The sequence below is a fragment of the Drosophila nasuta genome, chromosome 3 (genome assembly GCF_023558535.2).
Source record: "Drosophila nasuta strain 15112-1781.00 chromosome 3, ASM2355853v1, whole genome shotgun sequence".
Lineage (NCBI taxonomy): Eukaryota > Metazoa > Arthropoda > Insecta > Diptera > Drosophilidae > Drosophila > Drosophila nasuta.
In genome coordinates, this window is record NC_083457.1 from 23,391,708 (window position 1) to 23,414,369 (window position 22,662).

The 22,662-nt window shown below is 41.0% G+C and overlaps 4 protein-coding genes across 5 annotated transcripts; 2 read left to right on the top strand and 2 right to left on the bottom strand.

Annotated features, from left to right (window-relative positions):
* Nucleotides 1-15: 15 nt before the first annotated feature.
* LOC132789544 (transmembrane protein 18) lies at nucleotides 16-1,091 on the bottom strand. The gene is made up of 4 exons (XM_060797615.1): nucleotides 779-1,091; nucleotides 607-724; nucleotides 397-545; nucleotides 16-316 (listed from the first exon to the last, which is right to left on the bottom strand). The coding sequence occupies exons 1-4, from the start codon at nucleotides 836-838 to the stop codon at nucleotides 173-175; spliced, it is 471 nt and encodes a 156-aa protein (XP_060653598.1). The 5' UTR covers nucleotides 839-1,091; the 3' UTR covers nucleotides 16-172.
* Nucleotides 1,092-1,228: 137 nt separating this feature from the next.
* On the top strand, nucleotides 1,229-6,480 carry LOC132789543 (ubiquitin carboxyl-terminal hydrolase 38). Its single transcript, XM_060797614.1, has 5 exons — nucleotides 1,229-1,609; nucleotides 1,670-2,848; nucleotides 2,907-3,223; nucleotides 3,845-4,637; nucleotides 4,699-6,480. The coding sequence occupies exons 2-5, from the start codon at nucleotides 1,982-1,984 to the stop codon at nucleotides 5,251-5,253; spliced, it is 2,532 nt and encodes an 843-aa protein (XP_060653597.1). The 5' UTR covers nucleotides 1,229-1,609; nucleotides 1,670-1,981; the 3' UTR covers nucleotides 5,254-6,480.
* A 1,822-nt stretch (nucleotides 6,481-8,302) lies between these two features.
* On the top strand, nucleotides 8,303-9,230 carry LOC132788102 (serine protease grass-like). The gene is made up of 4 exons (XM_060795420.1): nucleotides 8,303-8,390; nucleotides 8,457-8,499; nucleotides 8,563-8,744; nucleotides 8,803-9,230. Exons 1-4 carry the CDS (start codon nucleotides 8,303-8,305, stop codon nucleotides 9,228-9,230), a joined length of 741 nt encoding a protein of 246 aa, XP_060651403.1.
* On the bottom strand, nucleotides 9,177-20,888 carry LOC132791066 (uncharacterized). Of its 2 annotated transcripts, XM_060799846.1 has the most exons (11): nucleotides 20,685-20,888; nucleotides 19,134-19,269; nucleotides 17,919-19,018; nucleotides 17,335-17,397; nucleotides 12,667-13,908; nucleotides 12,273-12,605; nucleotides 11,898-12,215; nucleotides 11,445-11,592; nucleotides 11,175-11,374; nucleotides 10,633-10,816; nucleotides 9,177-10,156 (listed from the first exon to the last, which is right to left on the bottom strand). In XM_060799846.1, the coding sequence occupies exons 1-11, from the start codon at nucleotides 20,797-20,799 to the stop codon at nucleotides 9,859-9,861; spliced, it is 4,137 nt and encodes a 1,378-aa protein (XP_060655829.1). In that variant the 5' UTR covers nucleotides 20,800-20,888; the 3' UTR covers nucleotides 9,177-9,858. The 2 variants fall into 2 exon arrangements, with proteins under 2 accessions (XP_060655829.1, XP_060655830.1); XM_060799847.1 differs by lacking the exons at nucleotides 17,335-17,397; nucleotides 17,919-19,018; nucleotides 19,134-19,269; nucleotides 20,685-20,888 and adding an exon at nucleotides 14,421-14,906.
* Between the last annotated feature and the right edge of the window lie 1,774 nt (nucleotides 20,889-22,662).

The window sequence follows — 22,662 nt, forward strand, 5'->3', positions numbered from 1 at the left end:
AATCAAACAAATCAATTAATCTAACAACTTTTTACTCACTACGCTGACTGCTTTATTATCATTACAAATAAGGGCGCAACACATATAAACAAATAAAAGCATTGCAAGTACACCTGACATCCGATAATGGCTTCAATAATTAATTGAGTGAACAACACGTAACGTATTCCGATTAGTCTGATTTTAAAGGCTTATCCGGGCATGTGGGCGTGCCAGCTGTACTATTATTAGCGTTGCGCTCCCTTCGCGCCCGCTCCTTGAGCTGAGCCGTCTTCAACGTGGCCATCATCTGTGTTGAGTTGTACAACCAAGTGCCCTGTGTTCAATAAGTAAATGTATGAATTATGTGGCAGCAAGAAGAGACACGTATCCCAATTTGGTTGGTTCAGTACTCACAATCAACAGCATGCAGTTCAGTAATATTGGTATGGAAAAGACGGTGGAGATAAACAAACCGTTGTCATCAAAGTATTGCTGCTTCGAGAATGTTTTCCAATTCGCAGCCGCATACTCGTTGATGCTCTCCGAAAAATATACTATGGACACTGAAATAAAGGCATGATTATATATGTAAATAACTTTTGGAATTATTAACAAACTACTTACATAGCACAAGAAAGAGGAATACTTGAAAGTTTGTATTGTTGCGGGTTAACAAAGCTGTGCTTGTTGTCAACACATGTAGCAATATCAATGCTATAAGCCAGGGATCTTTCCAGTCGATCTGAAAATTTAAAATTGACATAAAGCTCCATTTAACTCCAATAGCCGTACTTACGCTCAACAGAAATGTCCAATAGCCGGTGATTTCGTTGACTTCGATTTGCCCTGGATGCATTTTACGATCTCTTTACTTTTGTAGAAAATTAGCGGGAAGTATAGACAAACAGTATTTGACAATTGTGGTATTGTTTTACATTTACAATGAAAAAAATTGTATTCATTCGGATATATTGCTTGCTCGAGAGTATATTTCTGTTTGTTGTTTGTTTTTGACGGACGCGTATTCTTAGAGATAGCACTAATTTTACGATATATAATCGATTGAATTGAAGTCCGGATTCTGATTCATTGCAGCATTAATCGAATTATTCTTCATTAGTTACTATTATTATTATTAATGTTATTATTATTATTATTATTATTTCATGTTAAATTATGAAGCACATCTCAAATAAATTTGCAATTAAGAACGAGTTCAGCTTCTGTCATCACAACATTTTTTCGAATTATAATAATCAGCTGTTTGCTAAGAATCCAGCGAGCGCTGTTAAATTAACAGCCAACAAAATGCTCATATCGGTTATCGCTGGTGTCTTGTGATGCAATAATATTCCAAGTTGCAGCCCTGCTCATGCAGACTAAACGTCTCTCAACTTTGCTTTCACTGACTCAGTAGACACAAAAAAAATAACATTCACAAAAAAGCTGAAAATATTCACAAAGAATTTGTTAAGAGCAGTCAAAATTATAGTACACATCATCTCCAGCAATCAAAAGTGCTGTAAACAACGCAAAGGTAAAACTTAAAAACAAAACGTGCGAGAGAGAGAAATAAAACTATATATTAAAAAAGAAGGTCGCAGTGACAAGTTCGGAAACTGAAGAGGTGATGAAAAACAAAGCGAGCGTCGTACAAATATGTAAATATTTAAATTGTTTCTTGCAGACGCGCAGAAAAGAGTTAGGCGTACGCTAATGAAAGGAGAAAAGATTGCAAGATTGCTGCGAGGATTTCGAATGTGCCACACGCAGTAAGTAAGCAACAACGACTCGCATTAGAAGGAGGCACGAGGACACGCGGCATCAACGCTTCGAGTGTCGGCGACCTCGCAACAGCCGCAGTGCCCGCAGCACACGCAAGCCAAGTCGCCCCCGGAGACACTACACACGACGGCAACGTCGCCTGCGCCACGCGCAACAACAGCAGCAGCTGCAAGCGGACTTAATTCAACTCAACACCAGGAGCAAAAACTACAACATGGCTGTCAAGCAGAACCTTACTGAATCTAATGATGTTGCAGCAACAGGAGCAGCAGCTGGTCAAACAACGGGCAGCACAACAACAACAGCAACAACAACATCGTCTGGAAGCACAGCCAACAGTGTGGCAAGCACCAGTGGCAAGACAGCAAACAACATCTGCGATGAAGGTGGCGGCGGCGGTGGCCATAGTGCCAGTGGCGAATTGTCGTTGCCACATGCCCGTGAAGGAGTGGAACATCAGGGCTCCGAGGTGGTCATAAAGATCAAGAAGCTGCTGGAGTCACTGCAGCACACTCGACACAAGGATCAACGGGGCCTGTTGCAATGCTATGTGGCTGTGATACAACAACTCGCCCACATCCCCATCAGCAATACGCCGGAGGACTTGAAACTGTTTAAGGAGGAGATTACCAAAGTGGGCAAAATTTTGGCCATGCACAACAGCAAGGAATTGCTGATGTGCTATCTGCACATCGTCTATCCGATCATCTCGGATGCCAAAGCGACACCCAGCTGCGCTGTGGCCATTGTCTTTGAGCTATTCCATAAGGATCTCATCCTTGAGGCTGTGCAATTACTGCTCGGTCGTAATCCGCAGTGTGAGCAGATTCGCAAAACGGTGAATACGCTGTGCAAATGGCTCGGCGAGTGCAGCTTTTGTCAGAATCTCAAGCTTTGGATTTTGGCGCTGTTGCAGGGATTGCGCGACCAGGAAAAGTATCTGCTGCTCGATCAGATTGCCATGGACAACATTGAGATGCTGTTCATTCGCATGCTGATGCCAGCATTGAGGCCCCAAGTGGCGCCCATTGTCTTTCATATGCTCTCGACCATTAATCACGCACCCGAGATATTCCACAAGGTAAGTTGTGAAGCCAGTATCAAGTGCAAATTAATTTACATTCTCATTTATTTTGCAGATATTGCCAATGATACCCAAAGTGATCAATGCGCTGAAGAAGCAGGTCAACATTGTGGCCAAAACATCGACAGATACTTATATCCAAGAGCTGGTGGATCTATTCAACGCTCTAATGCTGCGCTTTGCCGATAACGATGAGCTTTATGCTCCACTCAAGGAAGTGCTGCGCATGTATGAACCATCGCAGAATTCTTTTGTGCTCGCCCGCGACATGCTGGAGCAAGTGCTGCCGAGGAATGCCCGCGTCGGGCTCGTCAACTTGGGCAATACGTGCTACATGAACAGCGTGCTGCAGGCGCTGGCCATGACCAGCGAGTAAGTAGCCCTTTTAAATATATTTTAGAAAGTAAACTTGAATAGACATTTTCTGAAAGAGCAGGTTTTCCGACCTGCAGTTAATCATTTAATTCGTTTATCGTCTAGATAAAACAAAATTGGACGTTTCTCATGTCCGCAATTGAACAGAACGATGTTTACCTTCTGTTGAAAATACATTTGAAGTACAAGAGAACTCTTTACGTGGAGTTTCATTCTTCATCTATTCGGAAATTCTTAACTAAAAGCAACAACACCTGAAGTTTATTATTGCACTCTTGTTAGTATATTTTGTTGTTCGATAGTGAGATTTATTTATTAAACAAGCTTGCTTGCGCTATAAAAAAGTCTGCTCAAAAATTAATTAAGTCAGGTCGAGAAGACTGTTCATAATATTCTCTTAAAACTGTATTTGAAAATATACAAACAAACGATATTACGTAGCTTTGTTAAATTAACAATTTGTGTCGATAAGTGCAACTGCAATGTTTGCATAACTAAGTTCCATATATTACCTTAATTATTCCACTATTTAAACTTATCTATCACAACTTTTCTGTAATTATTATATTACCATTTTTATTTCAACTCCTGTTAAAATTCCTCTTTTTTTCTTTTCAGTTTTGTACGCCAAATCCTGCTCATCGAGAGCAACTCGTTGCTACTGCTGAAGATGCAACAGCAGCTGGCGCTGATGCATCACTCGATGCGTTTCGAGTTAACTCCATCTCTGGTATTGAAGGCCACACGTCCACCGGGCTTTACGCCCGGACTGCAGCACGACAGCTCCGAGTTCCTAGGATATTTGCTGGATTTGCTGCACGAGCATGAGATTAATGCGCACAGTGCACACATCAACACGGAGTCGGCACAGGTTAAAGCTTTGAAGGAGTCATCGGCAACGGAGACGCCGTCGTCGGATGATATTGTCGCTGCTGGTGTGATTCCCTACAATAGCAAGGACTTTGAGCTGTGCAGTCGACCCGTGGCGCCTGCTATTAACTGTCACAGTGCCACGCCCACCAATGTACAGTCGAAGAAGCCACCGTCAACCATCGATAAGACGTTCGCCGGCAAACTGTCAACAACCTACAAATGCTTGAGCTGCGCATGGGAGAGTCGCAATGAGGACAGCTTCCGAGAGCTGCAGTTATCGTTTCCCGATGACAAGGACGATTGTGGTGCCAACAATTATTCGGTGCAGGATCTAATTGATTACTATTGCTCCGCCGAGAAGTTGGATGGCGACAATCAGTACTTTTGTCCCAGCTGCAAGAAACTGTGCGATGCAGAGCGTCGCATTGGCTTCACGCAACCGCCTCGTAATCTAATCCTCACGCTCAAGCAATTCAAGTACGATCAGAAGTATCATTTTCGCACCAAGCTCATGCACAAGGTGTTCCACGATGAGAGCGTAAGTTAGCACAACTTTTCCGTATATTCAGATCTTTAATGATCTCTTTTCATTTCCTCAGGTTGTGGTCAAAGTGTGCGGCAATGACTCGCTGCAAGAGACCTGCTCAGTGCACTATGATCTGTACGCTGGCGTCGTGCACGCTGGCTACAGCATGGACTCGGGTCACTATTTCACCTTTGCCGCCGATCAGTCAAAGAACTGGTTCAAATTCAACGATAGCTTGGTGACCAATTCGCAGCCACAGGAAATGCACAACCTCACCTCACCCAACACACCGTATATTCTGTTCTATCAGATGTGCGGCAGATCGAGCGAAGTATCGGACAATGGTCCATTGATACCCATGGTACCGGTGCCCATGGTGCCGCCCCTAAAGCTGGACGAGCTGCCGCGCACGTTGCGTGACTATGTGAAGCAGGATAATCGCGAATACACCGAGGAATTAAAGTTGCTGCACTTTAAGCGCAATGTGAAGCGCAACAATGTGAGCGACAATGGCACCATGACTCGCAATGGCTATGAGGGTGACGATGAGGATGATCAATCGCCGCCACCAACTGGAGGCTGCGGTGGCAACGATCTGGGCATGAACATCAATCGATTTGTCTACTGATTACTGTAAGTGGAATGCTTGTCGAGACTGTGTGCAACTGGAAGCGAGAGAGACGGATCGAAGCAGTTAAAATGGTGGCTCCCAACATACACATATGCAGCGATATACGTACACACCAGTTATATATCCATACATATATATATATATATACTGAAAGAGGGAGATAACCAGATATATCTGTATGTGTGTGTATATGTGTATATAGTTATGTATTATTTTATATACACACGCGTAATAATAATACGAATGTTATCATAAGTAACATTATATATACAAACTATATAGAGCATGCACATATTTATGCAATCGCAGAGGCATCATCTAACACACTGACACACACATACACACACACATAAACACTCTCACAGTCAGATACAGAATGTATGTCAAGTGCGTGTTTGTGAAATCACAGAGAAAAGTCCATAAAAGGAAGACGCGCTTTCCAGTAACGCACTTGCACACATACAACTACACAATCACTTACACACACACACTATTGTTGTCATGTTCCTTAAACCAAACTCCAGCACAGAAACTACAATTGTATTTCCATTTTACAAAAAATTTGTTATAATTTTACGCATTGTTTTTTGTTAACACAAATTTAGTTATAGCCTTAACTTAATCACACTACAACGCATATACAAAAGCAAAACAACATAGAAATTAGCCCCTCAGAACGAATGTTATATCGATAGATACTCCGTAGTACTACTCCAATAACATGGATAATTGAAAACCAAAATCAGGAATAAATCAAACACACATACAAAAAACCAGCCAACTTCCAGAACTCTGGCCTCCAAATTTCTGTACCACGCGTCAACCTATGATATCTGTATAACTTTAGTTCTTAACGCACAGCGCCAATTTAAGATTTGTTTAACAAAATTTTAGGAAACAATTTATTATCGGCCAACAACAAAAAAAGAAGATATCAGCGTTGCAAGAAATGCGCATGTAAATGATTTGAGATTTTGTGAATTTCGAAAATTTATCGTTTATGTATTACGAATTTTTAATGGAAAGCCTGGTAAAAAAGAAACAAAAACAAAAATGAATCGTCATCGTTGGATGCGAAGCATTCTATATATTTATTGCGTTAAGATTTTGAATATTATTGCAATTAAATTGGAATAATTTCAATTGTATTTGTATATGCTGTAACTTATGAATATTTATCTTTTATATCAATAAGGGTATCAATAAAACTGAAAAACACATCTATCAATTACTGTTTGGACTATTTTTTAATATAGATTTCAGAGTAACTACTAGTCGAGCGCTCTTTTTATAACCGCTACCCATAGGGTAGAAGGGTAGTATAACTTTGTGCCGGCAGGAAATGTATGTAACAGGTAGAAGGAGGCATCTCCGACCCTATAAAGTATATATATTCTTGATCAGCGTCAACAGCCGAGAGGATGTAGCCATGTCCGTCAGTCCGTCTGTGTGTCTGTCCGTCTGTCCGTATGAACACCTAGATCTCAGAGACTTTAAGAGATAGTGCTATAATTTTATTCGACAGCATTTGTTATGTTTGCACGCAGATCAAGTTTGTTTCAAATTTTTACCACGCCCACTTCCGCCCCCGCAAATCAACAAAAAGCGTAATTTTGAAGCTAGAGTCCAATTTTGGTATATACAATAATAACTAAAGTAGTTGTACATAATTCCTGAAAATTTGGTTGCAAGCAGATAAAAATTGTCGAAGTTATTAAAGAAATACTTTTGTATGGACAAAAACGACTACTCACTAGGGGTTTTAGTTGCTTTGGCCGACAATCTGGTATACTGTGCAGTCTATGGTATATTTTGAATGTGGTACTATATGGATATAACAAATATACCGTTTACTACATTTTTAGTATTTTTGTAGAATTTTCGGTATATTTTGAAAATAATACTGGAATATTTTGCTTTTATTCAAAATGGGTAGCGGGTATCTCGCAGTCGAGCACACTCGACTGTAGTTTTCTTACTTGTTTAAATAAGTTTTCATAAATACTGTAGATATTATTGTATGTACCAAAATCTCTAGCTATAGGTTGAAAATTACACTTGCTATGCGATTTTTTTCGATTTGAGGGGTAGGATGGGCGGGGCAAACATTTAAAACATACTTGGTATCCTGGCAAAACTAACAAGTGATGTCTCCATCTCTTATAGTCTCTGAGATCTATGCAAGTGTTCAGATGCTGATTGAGAATATATATACTACGGTCGTTGATTCCTCCTATTGCCTGTTACATACATTTCCTGCAAGCACAAAGTTATAATACTTGTTTTACATATCAGTTCGGGTATAATAATGTATAAGAATACGAAATAAAAATGCCAAATGTCCAGTGAAAATAATCGCTCTGCTATGCTTCATAAACCAGAATATTTTCATGATAATAAAAAACATATATATATATATATGGCCATATGTTTTTTTGTAGTTTGTGGAATTTTTTTATTTTTATATAACAATACAAAAGCGATAATATTTGCTTTCTTATGTATGTATATGTTTGATTAATAGTACTTAAGCAATTTGAAATTGGCACTCAGTTCCACTTTTGTGTTTCAATCGCAATGTACAAAATTTACGTGCTATTTTTGGCTTTCGGCTTAACATTCGCTTTTGCGCTTATCTCTGAAGGAAATGGTACAGTTTGAAATATAGATATTTGGATTGTGTGCTATCAATTTATAATATTAACATTTAGCGGATGAAGAGTGCATAAGACGCGATTCTAAACCTGGATATCGTATGCTCCTAAGGAAATGTTCGTCCGTCCTTAATATAATTGAAAGAAAAAGGGAAGGAACTCAACTCTCAGCTGATAATATAATATCTTCTACATCAAGAATTCAAACGTTGAAAGAATAAATAAAACGGTAATTTATTATTTATTTCTTCAAATTCATATTGAATACTTTACTTTTCAATTATTTGTGTGCTGTGAAGAAAAATAAAAGATTGACCAGGCTCTTCATAATCTGTCAATAGAGGATTGCGGGAGATTTGAAATTGATAAGACCAAGGCAAGAAATTCTTTTAATGTCCAGACCGTGGTTGGCTCTTCTTTATTTTAAAACCAAAAATGGAAGTTATGCTTTCAACTGTGGCGGTACTTTGATAAACAAACGTAAGTGAATACATTGAACATTTACTTTTATGATCATGTTTTTCTCGATTGCTTTTTTCTTTTCAGGTTACGTGTTAACAGCTGCTCATTGCTTCTTAGATCAAGAACTGTAAGCCATCTGCACCTAAAATCTTATTTAAAGTGTCTAATTTAAGTAATTTTGTTATCATAGACAATCAGTCCGTTTGGGAGAACATTACATAAGTCAGGAAAGAGATTGCAGTGGACATTTTTATGCGCCACCAGTTGAGGATATTGACATTGAACGCATTTTCGTGCATGAAAAATACTCGCGTGTTACTCGTCATAATGATATTGCTCTAGTAAAACTCTCGAGAGACATGGAAGTCAAAGGTATTTACAATAAAAAATTTGCTTGAAACTCAACATTTAATTTCTTTACTATTCCTAGCAAACATTGCGCCTATTTGTCTGCCCACCAACTATGATCTTCAACAAAAAGTCAATAATATGCCAAGATTTTATGTGACTGGCTGGGGTAAAACTGAAAATGGGCAGCTTTCAAATTGTCCGAAGGAAGCCGGTTTAAATCGTATAGATCGCTTTCAATGCCAAAACTCTTATCCTAGTCGAGAAATCGTTTCCACACAAATCTGCACAGGTGGCGTTGGATATGATTCCTGCAAAGGTGAATCTGGAGGTCCATTGTCGTATGCGACGTATTTGAATGATTTTCAACGGATTGTTCAGTATGGCGTGGTAAGTGATGGAACACATGAATGCGGAAATGGAAGTCCTGGTGTCTACACAAACGTTGGCAGTTATATACGCTGGATAGCCTACAAGATTGCCAGACAAGAAGTAAATAGAGTAAGGTAGACAAAGTAATCATATTCAAAACTCTATTTATAATCCAAAACTAGAAGACAACTTAATTAAAGCGAAGTTATAGGCTCTCCCATTCAATTCTACAGTGCGTATGCTTAATATTTCCTTTGTGTGGATCTTACACTAAAAAGTATGCAACAAATGTTTGCCTAAAGATATGTCATAAACTCATTTGGAATATGCAAAGATTAAAAACTACAATTTGAGAATACGATCAAGTTATAACCGCTCTGCAGTTAGCTAGTATTTATTGTTAATCGTATATGCTAGATGTGATTGAACTTAAATACGAAAGTACACAATACAATATTTTAACGCGCAAACACACGAATCTGTGATTAGCGATCGAAAAGCTTGCATATTAAAATTAATAAGTTAATTGGGTATTTTTCATTTTTGATTATGACGGAAAATGGTATCCAATCTCATTGAAAATCACAACGACACATTGTCAAATCGGTGAGAAGCAACTTATTCGTCATTGTTATGAGTAAATACGGTTAAATCTAGTGTAAAGGCGAGGGTGGAGAGGCGGGTTTCTACAACTATTTGAGGGAGCAAATCTGATAATGGGAACTACTTAATTAAGCTGTGATGATGTCGTCGCCTTTGCGTGTCGCTAGCACGTCTCCTTGTTGCAATCAACGAAATTACTAAACTCGGTTGCATTTGGCGGCCCCTCGCTGTACAGATACGTGACGGGCCAGAGGCGAGCGGCGGCGAAATCACTGAGACTCTGTAGACCTCCAGGTCGTGGCGGATGTTGGGTGTATTCACTGCTTGCTGCTGTTGCCGGCTGCAGTGGCTTGTGCTTTTGCTTCTGCTTCGAGCTCAGGTTTGAGAGCTTGGTGCTGTTGCCAGGATAATAGCGATCGCTGCATTTGCGCCACTGATCCGCCTCGTCGCCCACAAAGCACCTGGAAGATGACAAATATTATTAATTGTGTGAATATTTATCGAATATTTACTTATTTATTTGCAAACTCAATATAGTTATTTTTAGATTCTGAGCATAGCTTCTTTACAATTTTCTGAAGAAATATATGGGCATTAGTTATGTAGGATCACACAAATATTTTTGAATTTTCTACCAATAACCGAGGAAGGAATTTACATAACTTTGTGGTAAACTTACTATAAGTATTCAATAAAAATAATTATCGTAAAATTAGATTTAACTGGTTTTTTTTATTATTATTTTTTTTTGGCATTCAGCAGGTACTGATTACTGATCGGCAAGAACAATTTAATGATTGGATATCAAAATTACCTCCTGAATGAGGACCAAAAGTGTAAAATCCATGTTATTCTATTGCAATACAATTTGGTTGCTCAACTCTAAGCATAAATTTTAATTTCACTCCAAAAAGCTAGAAGTCAATGAGCTACTTACCAGGGATAGTCGAAGCCACGACTGTAGCCACAGGGATGATCGGTCTTACAGCAGTAATCCCAGGAGCCGACCTCGGCGCCATCCGTTTCGCAGGAATAGAAACCCGTGATCAGGTTCTTCTCGCAAGGACTGCTGCGACGACATGGCTTTCCAGAGACCGTATAATGGCGCCAGGCTGTGTCTCCTTCGATGCGTTGTGAGGCGAATGAAACGTTAGTAAAGTTTGTTCATTTCTTTTCTATTTTTTTTTGTAGAACTGTTGCTGGTTAGACATGTGCAACAGTTGGGTTAGTATTTAAAAAAGGGAGGGAATTGGATCGGATTCGCCAATGAGGTTACTGTACAATTATTTACATTTTCCGCCTTTACAAGCTAATTACGATTACACATAATACAACATTACTATCTAGGTTAAGTTACATGTACATATAGTATGAGTAGCTTGGACAGGGGGCTGGGGGGACTGGAGCACTGTCAGCTGTTGCCCACATGGGTTATTTACACAATAATGGACGTGCAACAGGTTAAGATTGTCAGTTTACCCGGTTCGCGGAATATGTCCATGCGACGATCATTATTCACCCGCGAACCTCCGATCGTATTCACTTTATCGCGACACGTCCAATCGAAGGGATTCCACGCAAACAGCCAGTAATCTTTTCTATCTTTCGTGTGCTCATAGTGCACATCAAGCTTCAGCTCTGTCTGATCTAGGTCTGACATCTCACAGGCTCCATTTGGACTGAGGAGAGAGAATGTAAAGTATGGCAGTAAGCATAATAGTTATAGACTTTTACTATATATGTATCTACCCATAGCTGAAGGCGTAGCATTTGAACTGCGTTGTCTCTCTGAAGCGTATGCATTCCTTCTTGCAAGCCATTTCCGAGGGCACTGAGATGGCCTTCTTGATCGCAGGTGGCAGCAGCCTGGCAGGCGAGCCATAACCAAGATAACAGACTGAAAAAAAGGGGATTAGAAAGAATAATAATATATAATTAAATAAAATAAATATAATTATTTTTTATGGATGAACTCTGTCATGAATTATGGCTTGTTAAAAATAATAAAATATATCTCTAACTTATATAAAATTGTAGGAGTCATGAATAAAACTAATGAGAATAATAATTTAAGTGAATTTTAAAATTTTTGAGATTTTTGATATTTTATTTTATTTGAAATCTAAAATATGTAATTAAAAACTGTATATATATAATAATAAGATTAAATTTAACACAAACCAAAAATCTTTTTCTACTTACGCTTCTTGTGTTTTTCATCCATTATAGGCTGAATCTCGCATCCATGCCCATAGCTGGCACGCTCAAAGATGTCAAAGGCGGCGTCCAATATAAGATGACGTTCCTTATCCATGTCCCTCACTGGCCAATCGCTCAGCTGGCAGTTGTCGATGACGCCTGCATGTCGCTGCTGTCCATAGCGGAAGGCAAAGGCGCGGCAGGTGAATTTTGTGGAACGGATGCACTCCATCTCACACTCGCCCACTGTGCGCACTGTGAGCGAATCCCGCACAATCGACTTAAAGAAGCGCGTGGCATCGATGGCGCGGAAGAAGCATTCTACCAAAATATTATAATTGAATAAGAATTCTCCTTTGTGACTAATCCTTGACTTACGTGCATTGCGTGGATCGGAGAGCGCGGTACTGGGACCATCGCTACGTCGTGGCGGCTGTCGACAGACATCCATGTCATCGGCCATGGAATAGATATCGTAATCGCGATCGGGCTCAATGTCCACGTAATAGTCGAGCATGTTGACGGGCCGATCGCAGAGCATGCAATTGTCGCGACCCGCTTGATTGTAGCGATAGCTGTAGGTGTGGCAAATGAAACTGGGTCGCTGATCCGAGCACAAGCGTTCGCATTCCGTCAGCGTGGGCACATTGAAAGCATGCTTCACAGCGGTCTTGTGCAGTCGGAAGCCCTCGCTCGTCTTTGCCGAACATTCTAAGCGGATAGGTGTTTCAATTGTAGTGTTTATTTTAGCAGTAAAACTTGATAAGCTTACCATCTGGCCCGGGTCGACGTGTCCACTGACGTCTATAGTCGTTGTGATGTCTCGGATAGTCGTGATCGTAGCTGGAGCCGGGATAGCGCAGCACAGCATTCGATTCACGCGGTGGTTCGCGGTGGCCAGGGGGACCCAGTTCAAAGTAGTTGAAGTCATGCTGATCCTTGCGACGCTGCGATTCACTTAGACTCCATTGAGAGCTGTGTTTGCTGCCGCCGCCGCCATAGTTGCCACCATAGCTGCCCCAGTTCTCCTCGGCTCCAATGAGGTAAGGCACAAACTTGCTGGGCTTTTTGTAGGCGCCACTGCCTGGCCTCGGCAGCGGACCATCGCGATCGAGGTAGTTGTGTGCTGGCCCCGTGACAGGCGGTCCGGGTGGTCCCGGAGGTCCTGGTGGTGGACCTGGCGGGCGATATGGCGAATAATCGCCACCTGGTCTGTATGAAGGTCTGTACTTGTCAATGCGGTCGGTCTCTGGTCGAGGTGGACGATAGACGGAGCTGTCGTAGCCCGAGCTGCTGGGTAAGGTCTCCCAGCGATCGCTAGGTCTGTAGGGACGTGGGAAGTCGTGGCGATCTATGTAATCGGGACGCGAGGCCGAGTGATCACCAAAGCTGCTGGGCGGCGTATGGCCAAAATAACCAGAACTGGAGCCATGTGAGGAGAATTCATATGACGAGGAGGATGAATGTGAGCCATGATACTCCGAGGAGCCGTAAGGACGATGCTCATAGGAACCCGGCGGACCCGATGGACCGCGATAATGATCGACAGCTGTGCTGTGTGGGGATGGAGGAGGACCAGGACGATAATGATCACGATCGCGATCCAAATAGGGGCCACTGCTGCTGGGTCCAGGTCCTGGACCGCTGCTGGGCTTGAAGTAGATGGGATTGCTGGAGATGGGACCCTTGGAGCAGTCCTGACAGATGTTGCGACGACAGCTGCTCGGCGCATTGCGATCACGCTCGTAATAATCGTAGTCGGGATGGCGCAACAAATTCGTGTCTCGTCGATTGGCACTCGAGTACAAATCCATTTGGGAGAGTGGAATTTCAATGAGCTCACAATCGCCTTGACCATGGCCGGAGGGATCCAGGCGATAGTTAAAGCCCTCGCACATGAAGCGCTTCTCATGGCCGCACTCTCGCATGCAGTCCTCGACGCGTTCGCACGAGATGGAGCGACGCACCCAATGGGGCGCAATGCGCTTGCCCGCCAACACTCTCCGGAAGCAGGCTGCAATAATATGAAGATGCAATGGCAAAGATGCAGAAATCTATTGGAATAAAGAGGCTGACTCGTAGTCGTTGAGTTGGGCAAACCAAAAAAGCGCTGCTCTAACTCTAAGTCTAACTTCAGCTCTGAGTTGTAGCTGAAAGTCAGTGAAGCGTTTGAAGCGCCAGAACTAAAGATCGGAGGAGGGAGAGTACGGTGGAGGGGGGGAGACTACATGTTGCTTCACGTTCACGTATTTTCTTGTGTTGTGTACTCCATCGTCACATCCGCTGCTGCTGTAAATTATGTTCGAGTCATGTTTTTAGCGACGCCTCCCACACACACCCTGCCCCCAAAAAGTCAGCCTTCGCTTCAGATAATCTTCGCTAAAATTGCTACCAACCGAGAGGTTCTTCTTCGCTTTGGCTTCGCCAAATTATGCAAATTACTTTAATACGCACGTCTTTTGGGTTTTTTGGCCAGTGCATTGACCGAGTTATGAACTCTTCTCAGACCCATTCCCTGCCCCTTACCTTTGGCATCCTCCACAATAATAATGGTACTGCTGATGTCGCTGCTACCACTGCCACCGCCGCTGCTGCTGCTGCCACTGACACTGTGCCGCGTAGGACTCACAAATTTGGCATGGCTGCCACAGAAAAGAGGCAGCCACAATAGCAGCAGACCGTACATCACTTGCAACCGCATTGGAACGCGCTCAACGAAGCACTAACAGCACCCCCAACAAAAAATCCAAAAAATATGATTTACTCGCTTATAAACTTGTGTGCTATTTTTTTTTATTTAAATTTGTTTTTAGTCGCTATGATGCTAAGCGGTTACGTAAGCGCGTTGCGTTTCAATTTCAATTGGAATTTCTGTGTGTGTTTTGTTTTGTGTCACAATTAGAAAATTTGAATGTCAAATGACTAGCTGAGCACAGCACCCATTACACACACACTCGCTCACACACACTTTCACACTCGTTAGCACAGGATACGCATTTATTTCCGGCGGATTTGTACGACGCGCAGCGATGGCGATTCTAATGGCGAATGAGCAGCTGCTGTGGTCAAGCTTGCGGTTTTATACGCTAATAGAAAAATCGCGCGCGTTTTTCGCGCCGACACCGTGAAAAACTCGAGAAGCGAAACAAAAATGAGAAAAGCTTTGTGCGAGCTTTTTTTCTCGCTATCTGAATTTGTTCTCGCTCTACTCTTGGCGCATTGTTTTAGGGCTCTGCCCAGCGGGGGGCGTTTTGCGTGGAGCCTTGAGTCGTGTTTTTAATGAGTATTTTTGGTCAGCAGATTGCTTATCTTTGATTCAGATGAAAATACGGGGGCAAGAAACACTTGCGGCGGCATTATGAGAAGACTCGCATGTACCACACAAGGTAACAAAGCGTAACCTGACGTCACTCAAGGATGCCGTAAACACACCGCAAAGTTAGATATTCTGCACTTCAAAGCGACATTCTCAGAAATCGCCAAAGAGTTGAAAGCATAGAATTTCGTCAAGCAAGCATGTTCTTAATGTAGAAAACATAAAATTAAGAAAATATATTTGCAACAGCTTATTAAGTATCATACTTAGTATATTTTTTTAAAAAATATATATCAAATTTGAACTATGTCTGTCTGGCATTTAATACCGTTAACATGTTTGTTTTTTAATTAAATGATGGAAACTTTAAAGTTTCTTTAATTACGTTGCAGTTCGTTGCTTAAGTCTTTTGTTTTCTTAGCACTGAATAATAGCTAAAAACATTTGCCAAATAATTTTAAATTGACTACAAATAGCAAGCAGTTTTATAAATATCCACTATAAATTATGTAGAGAACTGTTAAACACTTTTAATGTCTTAACGATGCAGTTCGTTGCCTGAGTCTTTCGTTTTCTTAGCACTTGAAAATGAACTGAGAATATTTCTATAAATATGCCAAATGTCCAGCTATAATTTAGCAGCGCTTCAGTAAGTTCTGAGCAAATATTGTGAATTCTAAACAAGAACTTTCAAGCTTTTTCTTTGTTTGCAAGCTTTTTCATACCGCTGCCATAGCGTGCTGCTAACATGCATAATTCATATTTAATATGAAGCTCGTTGCCCAAGTCTTGGCAATCGCATTGATCTAACGTCTCTTCTTCGCCCTTAGGCCGACTGTTTGTGAGACATGATCGAGGCACAAAAAGCCAGACAAGTTGAGCGCATTTCCGTTTCTTAATCAATGTCACTGCTGTCATTTCAATGGCCAACTGCATTGGCGGTAAGCTTTTTTGTGCATTGCTGCTGCTGTTTTGCTTAATTTGCATACAATAGCAGGCCTATTGCTAGGGGCAAAAGGGGGAGGCAGGGTCGCCTGTTCAAGTGCAGTTGCTCTTGCACAATTTTAGAAGAAGAAAAAACACCCAAAAAACTACAGAGCGAAATAGGAAAGAGAAGTAAGAAACACTTCCGTTTGTAAGCTGCGTCGTATTATGCTTATCTTCGAGGCAAAGATCTGTCCCACGCCTAATAAAGTCAACTAACTAACTCGCACGCAGACGAGTGGCAATTTAATTACGCTCTCGACAGTTGTTGTTAGATCGTAACTAGCTACACTTGAACCGAACTTGGCTTATGTCACCGGCTGCCCAAAAAGTTCATACTTCGTCACAGTCGAGAACTCCCAAAGGAAGTGGAGTTCAGATCACCAAATTATAAATGACTCTTTGATGAGTTGGCAGCGTAATTTTAGAATTGTCATCAATCTTTCTGCACTTGACAAGCCTGTACCGTAAATTCTTCAACTCAACGCTGACATCATATCAAAGAAGTTGTATACCAAAAAACATTATAATAATTATTAAAAACAAGGCGAACAAAAATTATATATAATTATTTTTGTGTTGAGCTCGATCACATCGATAACCCACTTTGCCTGACATTTTTGCCATTTTTCGCTTAAACTTTGCTCGACATTTGTTCATTTGTTTTGTTGTCCACACCATGAGCTCTAGTTAGGCATTATTCACTTTTGTTGACGTTGTTGTTGTTTAGTATGTAGATGTTTTTTTTGGAGCACATGCAACCACCCACTCGACGAGCGAGACTGCGCTTTATGTCAGTCTAATGGGTTTTTTGTTTTGTTACGCAAATAAAAGCCAAAACAAAAATCTGGGTCAACTGACCCTCCCGCCTACAATGTCACACCCGTTCCCTCTTCCACTCCCTTCGGCCACAGCCTCTCATCTTTGTACCGCACGTAATGAGTTTTAATTGTGCGCAATGTTAATACTACCACTTTCAGTTAGTTTGTTACGATCTAACCCAATATTATATAGTATTTCATGGTAGTAAAACCCTTCACACAGTCTGCTCGGTTAGCTCTGATCGCGAATCCAAAATTAGTTGGGACGTGGTTATGACTTATCGAAAAAATTAATTAATTAATTAAGTTTAATACTCACCATTCATTTCATCCATGGGATATCGATCACGATCTCTATCTCCAGGCATGGGCATGGGACGATCTGTCGATTGGAAATGAGCAAGAATTGGGGTTAAGATTATTCTATTCTGACGATTGCTTTTACTTGTGTTAGCGATAAGGTTTCACTCATGTTTCTTATTATAAATTTTTGTAACAAAAGTAGTGTAGTAACCTCAGAATACGATATTCTTTTATTTTTTATTGCTTTTAATATCAATCACATCTACAACACAATCTCATTCATATCTTATCTCTATTGCGTTCTCTAAAATCTTCATTTCAGTATAAATGATTAATATTGGCTCTATAAAAATGTAGGAAAAAAGGGTTTTTAGCTTCTCCTCTAAAATACAGAAATATTAATTTTCTTCTTGAATTTAAAAATAAATATAATAATAATAAAATTTGTTATTAAAATATTGTATTGAATTTCCAACTAATTTTCTCATTCTTCTCTGATTTCAACAGCTTCATACTGCAATTGCTTTAGACTAAGTCTATAACTAAACCCTGATTCTAATTATTCTCTTTACTTCGTTAATCAGCAGTGTCCTTACTTACTTTTGTTACCCTGCATGTAATCCTCGGGATTAAAGTAGGTGGCTATGGTTTTATCATCGTCGTAGCCTCCATAGCCATCGGGACGCATAACGCTGCCATTGCGTCGCACATAGTCATCCCTTGGTGGCGGTGGTCGGTCGTATGATGGTGGACGTGCCGAGGAGCCTGGTCCAGGACCTGGACCAGGTCCATAGCCACCATCGTGGGGAGCATGAGCTGGCGGATCAGGTCGATTTGTGTAGTCGGGACGTGGCTCGCGATGTCCATCGTAGTTGGATGTCGGACGTGGACCGTAGGAACTTTCTGGCGGAGTGGAGCTGTCGTAGGGACGCGCTGGCGATGGACGCGGATAGTCGGGACGATCGTCGTTGTAATCCGGACGTGGTGGGTAGCCTGGGCGCTCGGCAGAAGAGGGACGCAGCGTTGTGGGAGAATAGCGCTCAGGTGTACCATAGCTATAGCCATTGCCGTAACCCAGACCAAACACTGGACGCGGCGGTCCATGGGGCGTGGGATGCACGCCTTCCTCATCCAGTGGCCCGTAGGCGGGTCTATAATGATCGTCAACCTCGGGCACATTGGCCGCATAGCCGCCGGGTATGTAGGCATTCTCGTTGGGCGCCGGATAGTTGTGTTCGTAGAGCGTGGGATACTTGTAGAGCGGATAAATCTCCTGCGAGAAGTACAAGCGATCTCCGACGCCAGGTGGCGGCAGTGTGGGACCAGACGGCGGCGGCAGCTGTGGCAGTGGCGGTGGGGGACGAGGCGAGTCGGGGGGACCTGTATGCGGTGTGGGATTCACGACGAGCACGGGCGTGTTGCCCACATCCAGCGGTCGATTGGGCAGATTCACTGGCGTTACGCCAGTACTGATCGGACTTGGGGCACCATCGAGTTGGCCAATCGAATTGTCGCTCAAATCAAAGCAATTCGTTTTGCGCGCATACAAATCAAAGTCGGGATCGAAAATGATGCCACTTGGACGAGTACTGTACTGTGCACCGTCGCCTCCTCCGCCGCCGCCGCCGCCTCCATTGGCTCCGCCGTTGCCATACTGTTCCGATGACAACTGACATGTGCCGTTTCCGCGTCGATGCACACTGCAAAAATGGGCATGAAAGATTTTGTATTTTGTATTTTCGTTGGGTAATCGCAATAGCAATTGCCAATTGCAATTGCTTTGCTTTTGTTACTGTTACTGTTGCTGTTGCTCACCCGAATGAGATGGCCTGACACTTCTCGCCGGCCTGCAGGCACTTCTCCTTGCACGTCTTCAGCGAGTTGGTGTCATCGGTGCGGAAGGTCTTCTCAAATGGCAGCATCGCCTCCAATGCAACGCGCTCGAAGCAGTCTGCAAATAAAACGCCAAATACAAAAGCAAACAAATTACATTACATCGTTAACTGCAATTGGCCGAAAAGTTCACTACACTCTTGGGCAACTGCAACTCTGATGCCAACTCCAACTCGAATTGACGATGGCGTCATCGTTTTGTGCCTCACTTGCACTTTCAAGGCCACTTCTCCTATTTTCTGTATTTATTTTTTTTTTAGTGGTGCTTCACTGTATGGTAGGTTAGTTTTATTGGCTCTTTCAATTGTTAACTACATATTTTGTGCTCTTTTGTTCTTTATTTAAATTTCCATTTGTGTAGCTGAATTCTTAGTTGGCTTGCGTGCCGCGTGGACGCAGTTGACTGCCATTAACCCATGTATGGCCCATAGGTGGGATATAGTTAGCCATAGAACTCCACACGCTTCCATGAATTATTCAATAAGGTCAACGAGAGACAAAAGTTCTGCTGAGGTTACTCTTGCGCTTATGATGCCTGATGATTTGGGTCTCATTTCTATATAAATTGTACTGGCCTTAACCAAAATTTCAGCTAATCCCCAAGTGCATGTAGCTTTGGAATCGTTTTTGGTAACTTTATTGTTTTCTCAGATATATTGTGTGGAAATGAGGTTAATCTTTAATTAGAAGGTCAATATCTATTTTTAGCTTTAGCTCAATAAATATAATAATTACTAATATAATTACTAATGTTTTTTCTTAATGTAATATATTTTGAATTTATCAAAGTAATTTAATGTTAAATGTTTTCAACATTGCATTGGACACAAATCTCATAATATTTAAAGCAACAATTATCCGAACGTCCGAGATGCTATTATTTCTAATGTAGTAGCTTTTGTTAAGCTATACTAAATAAATAAAATGTTGGAAATATTGTTAGTTGAATAAAATTTATGTTCAAGCCAAGAGTTAAATTTTCCATGATGCCTTTTTAGAATTATAATTTCAATAAAAGTATGATCTAAAATAATTTGTTTTTCTCTCATTATCCTAACTAGATATGTAAGACTTTAGTTCAACTTTTATTTTATTTTAGCTTGATATCTATTCCATTAAATTTAATGAACAAAAATAGAAAAACGTAAATAACCTCTAAGAATTAGTGAATTCATTAAATTCTTGACATTTTTATAGCTCTGTTCACCATTGTTAAGCACTTAAAAAAAAAAACTTTATAGTTCCCAAAACTATACTGGTTTGCCAATTTTGTAATCTTAAGTCTTAAATCTGGCTTCCTCCCATAATAGTGTTCATTATAACCGTTAATTACTCAGACTATTATTAGAGTGCAAAAATAGTTGAACAATTCTTTAAATATTATATATAATTAGTGGCATGCTGTAATAGATTCGACTATGCCGTCATCATCATCATCATCATCATCATAGTCAGACACTTCGATTTTCTTACCATTTCGTGCCGAGACGAGTTGATTATCCACTGTGAGTGCTGCCGTGAGATTCCAGAGCAACTGCAACAGCCAGAGCAGCAGCAGACTGCGCTCCCTGAAGTTTGTTTTAAGCATTTCTTTTTTCTATTTACTATTTTTAGATATTTCACTTGAAGTTTCCCTTTTTATTTTTGCAACTTCTTTATCGTCACAATTGCACTTCCCTTAGCATTTTATTGAGAGAGTTTGAGTTCGAGTTCGAGTTCGCGATCAAGTTTGAGTTTGAGTTAGAATTGAAGTCGGAGTGGGACTTCAAGTGGACTGTGTGAGGCGACGGGAGTTTGGGAACTGAATAGCACTGCAGAGCGTCAGAGACGTAGAAACCTTCTGTTTCGATTTCTGTTGCTGCTTCCTCAGTTGTTTGTATATCGGCTCTTTCTTTCTCTTCCTCCTTTCTTTCTTTCTTTTTTATTTTTTTATTTCGTATTGTATTTTTTTTTTTGCTACATTCACGTGCCAATGGGCTTCATTTCTTGCTGTTTCTATTTCTTTTTGAGTCTGTGCTTCAGTTTGTGGCTTTCGCGTTACGTTTCGCTACTTTTCACATTCTTTTCACCGTTAATTATGTTGCCAAAATATGCAAAGATCGTTAAAGATGAGTTGTGGGATCGCTCGTTATTCATGGGCTTCACTTTGCTGCTACATTTCGTATTAATGTGTTCAGTTCGGAGTTAAGATCAGTAATATTACAATGTGAGTGTGTGTGAAATTGTGTGTGAGAGAGCGTGTCAATAACCCGGAGTTCTTTTGGGCATCTCCTCACAAGTTCTGACTGGAGTTCGAGCCTATGACCTTTTGAGCAAAGTTTTTGGCCACTTTGGTAATTAACATTTTTGAATGACAAAGTGCTCAGCAATGCGTAAATACTACAATTGCCATCATTGCCGCCCGTCGCAGTTGGCCAAATGTAAAACCGAAAAACCAAATATAAAACAATAACAAAAACCAGCTACAAACAATTTTAATTATTGCGAGCAGCGGCGAGATAGAGGGAGAGACAGAGAGAGAAGGCAGCATTCAAAATGGCAATTAATTTATTATGACAGTCAAGAAAATAAAAAAGGCAAAGTTTAAGCAAAGCTATCAAAAGTGTGCATGATTTATTGGCTAAGCAAAAAATGCTAAAAGCTGCTCTTTAGAATAAGATTCTGAAATAAATCTTAAAATACTCGTAAAGTGAAAATTTCACTTAAGCTTTTCCGTCGCCTTTCCGCTCCATGACGACCGACCGAATTAAGCTGAGAAATGTAGCAAAAACAAAAAATAATAAAGAACAAGCGAGAGCTAACGGTTAATTTGATTGCCAAGCTTCCGCTGCGCTTTGACACTTTGCGAATTCCGGTTAATGACAAGAAAGCTCTCACACCCAAAATTACAAGCACACACACATATGAAACCTGCACACACATGCAAATTTCTAAATGCAGCACAAATTTTAGTTGACTTGCTTTGATTTAAATCATTTCTGTTGTTGCTATTTATTTTAATTATTTCTTTTTTTTTTACTTTGTACTTCTTTTGATTTTGAGTTTTATTTGTGTTTGTATTTGTATTTATTTTTTGCAAGCCGCTTTCGTTTCTCGTTTGAGTTTCGTTTCGTTTGGCTGCTGACTCGAACTCAAACGCCGATCCGCACTCGCTAAACAATTGAAACTGAATAAAAATTCTGATTTAGTTGTATTCGAAACTCATCGGATGAGCAGAAAGCAGCGCTGCCGGCGGCGCAGTCAGCAGCATCGTAGGCAGAGGTAACACAACAAAAAAGCATAGCACTCTTTTGTTGATGCTTACTCTTTGTTGTTGTTGTTGCTGTAGTAGTTGTGTGTGTTGTTGTTGTTATTGTTGCTGTTGCTGTCTCTGGCGTTTACGGCATTTAGATTTGAACTTAGCTGTGGCAGCGACGCGACGGCAGCAAACTTCGCCCGAGGCACTGGAGTT

Excerpts from the sequence above, each read along its gene's own strand:
- LOC132788102 (XM_060795420.1), top strand. The coding sequence starts at position 8,303 with ATGTCCAGACCGTGGTTGGCTCTTCTTTATTTTAAAACCAAAAATGGA. Across the intron at positions 8,391-8,456 it reads CGGTACTTTGATAAACAAAC|GTTACGTGTTAACAGCTGCT; the intron begins GTAAGTGAATAC and ends TTTTCTTTTCAG. Across the intron at positions 8,745-8,802 it reads GAGAGACATGGAAGTCAAAG|CAAACATTGCGCCTATTTGT; the intron begins GTATTTACAATA and ends TACTATTCCTAG.
- LOC132791066 (XM_060799846.1), bottom strand. The coding sequence starts at position 20,799 with ATGCTTAAAACAAACTTCAGGGAGCGCAGTCTGCTGCTGCTCTGGCTG. Across the intron at positions 13,909-17,334 it reads TCCCATGGATGAAATGAATG|CCTGCTTCCGGAGAGTGTTG; the intron begins GTGAGTATTAAA and ends ATATTATTGCAG. Across the intron at positions 10,157-10,632 it reads CGTGGCTTCGACTATCCCTG|GTGCTTTGTGGGCGACGAGG; the intron begins GTAAGTAGCTCA and ends GTCATCTTCCAG.
- LOC132789543 (XM_060797614.1), top strand. The coding sequence starts at position 1,982 with ATGGCTGTCAAGCAGAACCTTACTGAATCTAATGATGTTGCAGCAACA. Across the intron at positions 2,849-2,906 it reads CACCCGAGATATTCCACAAG|ATATTGCCAATGATACCCAA; the intron begins GTAAGTTGTGAA and ends TTTATTTTGCAG. Across the intron at positions 3,224-3,844 it reads GCGCTGGCCATGACCAGCGA|TTTTGTACGCCAAATCCTGC; the intron begins GTAAGTAGCCCT and ends TTTTCTTTTCAG.
- LOC132789544 (XM_060797615.1), bottom strand. The coding sequence starts at position 838 with ATGCATCCAGGGCAAATCGAAGTCAACGAAATCACCGGCTATTGGACA. Across the intron at positions 725-778 it reads ATTGGACATTTCTGTTGAGC|ATCGACTGGAAAGATCCCTG; the intron begins GTAAGTACGGCT and ends TTAAATTTTCAG. Across the intron at positions 546-606 it reads ATTCCTCTTTCTTGTGCTAT|TGTCCATAGTATATTTTTCG; the intron begins GTAAGTAGTTTG and ends CCTTTATTTCAG.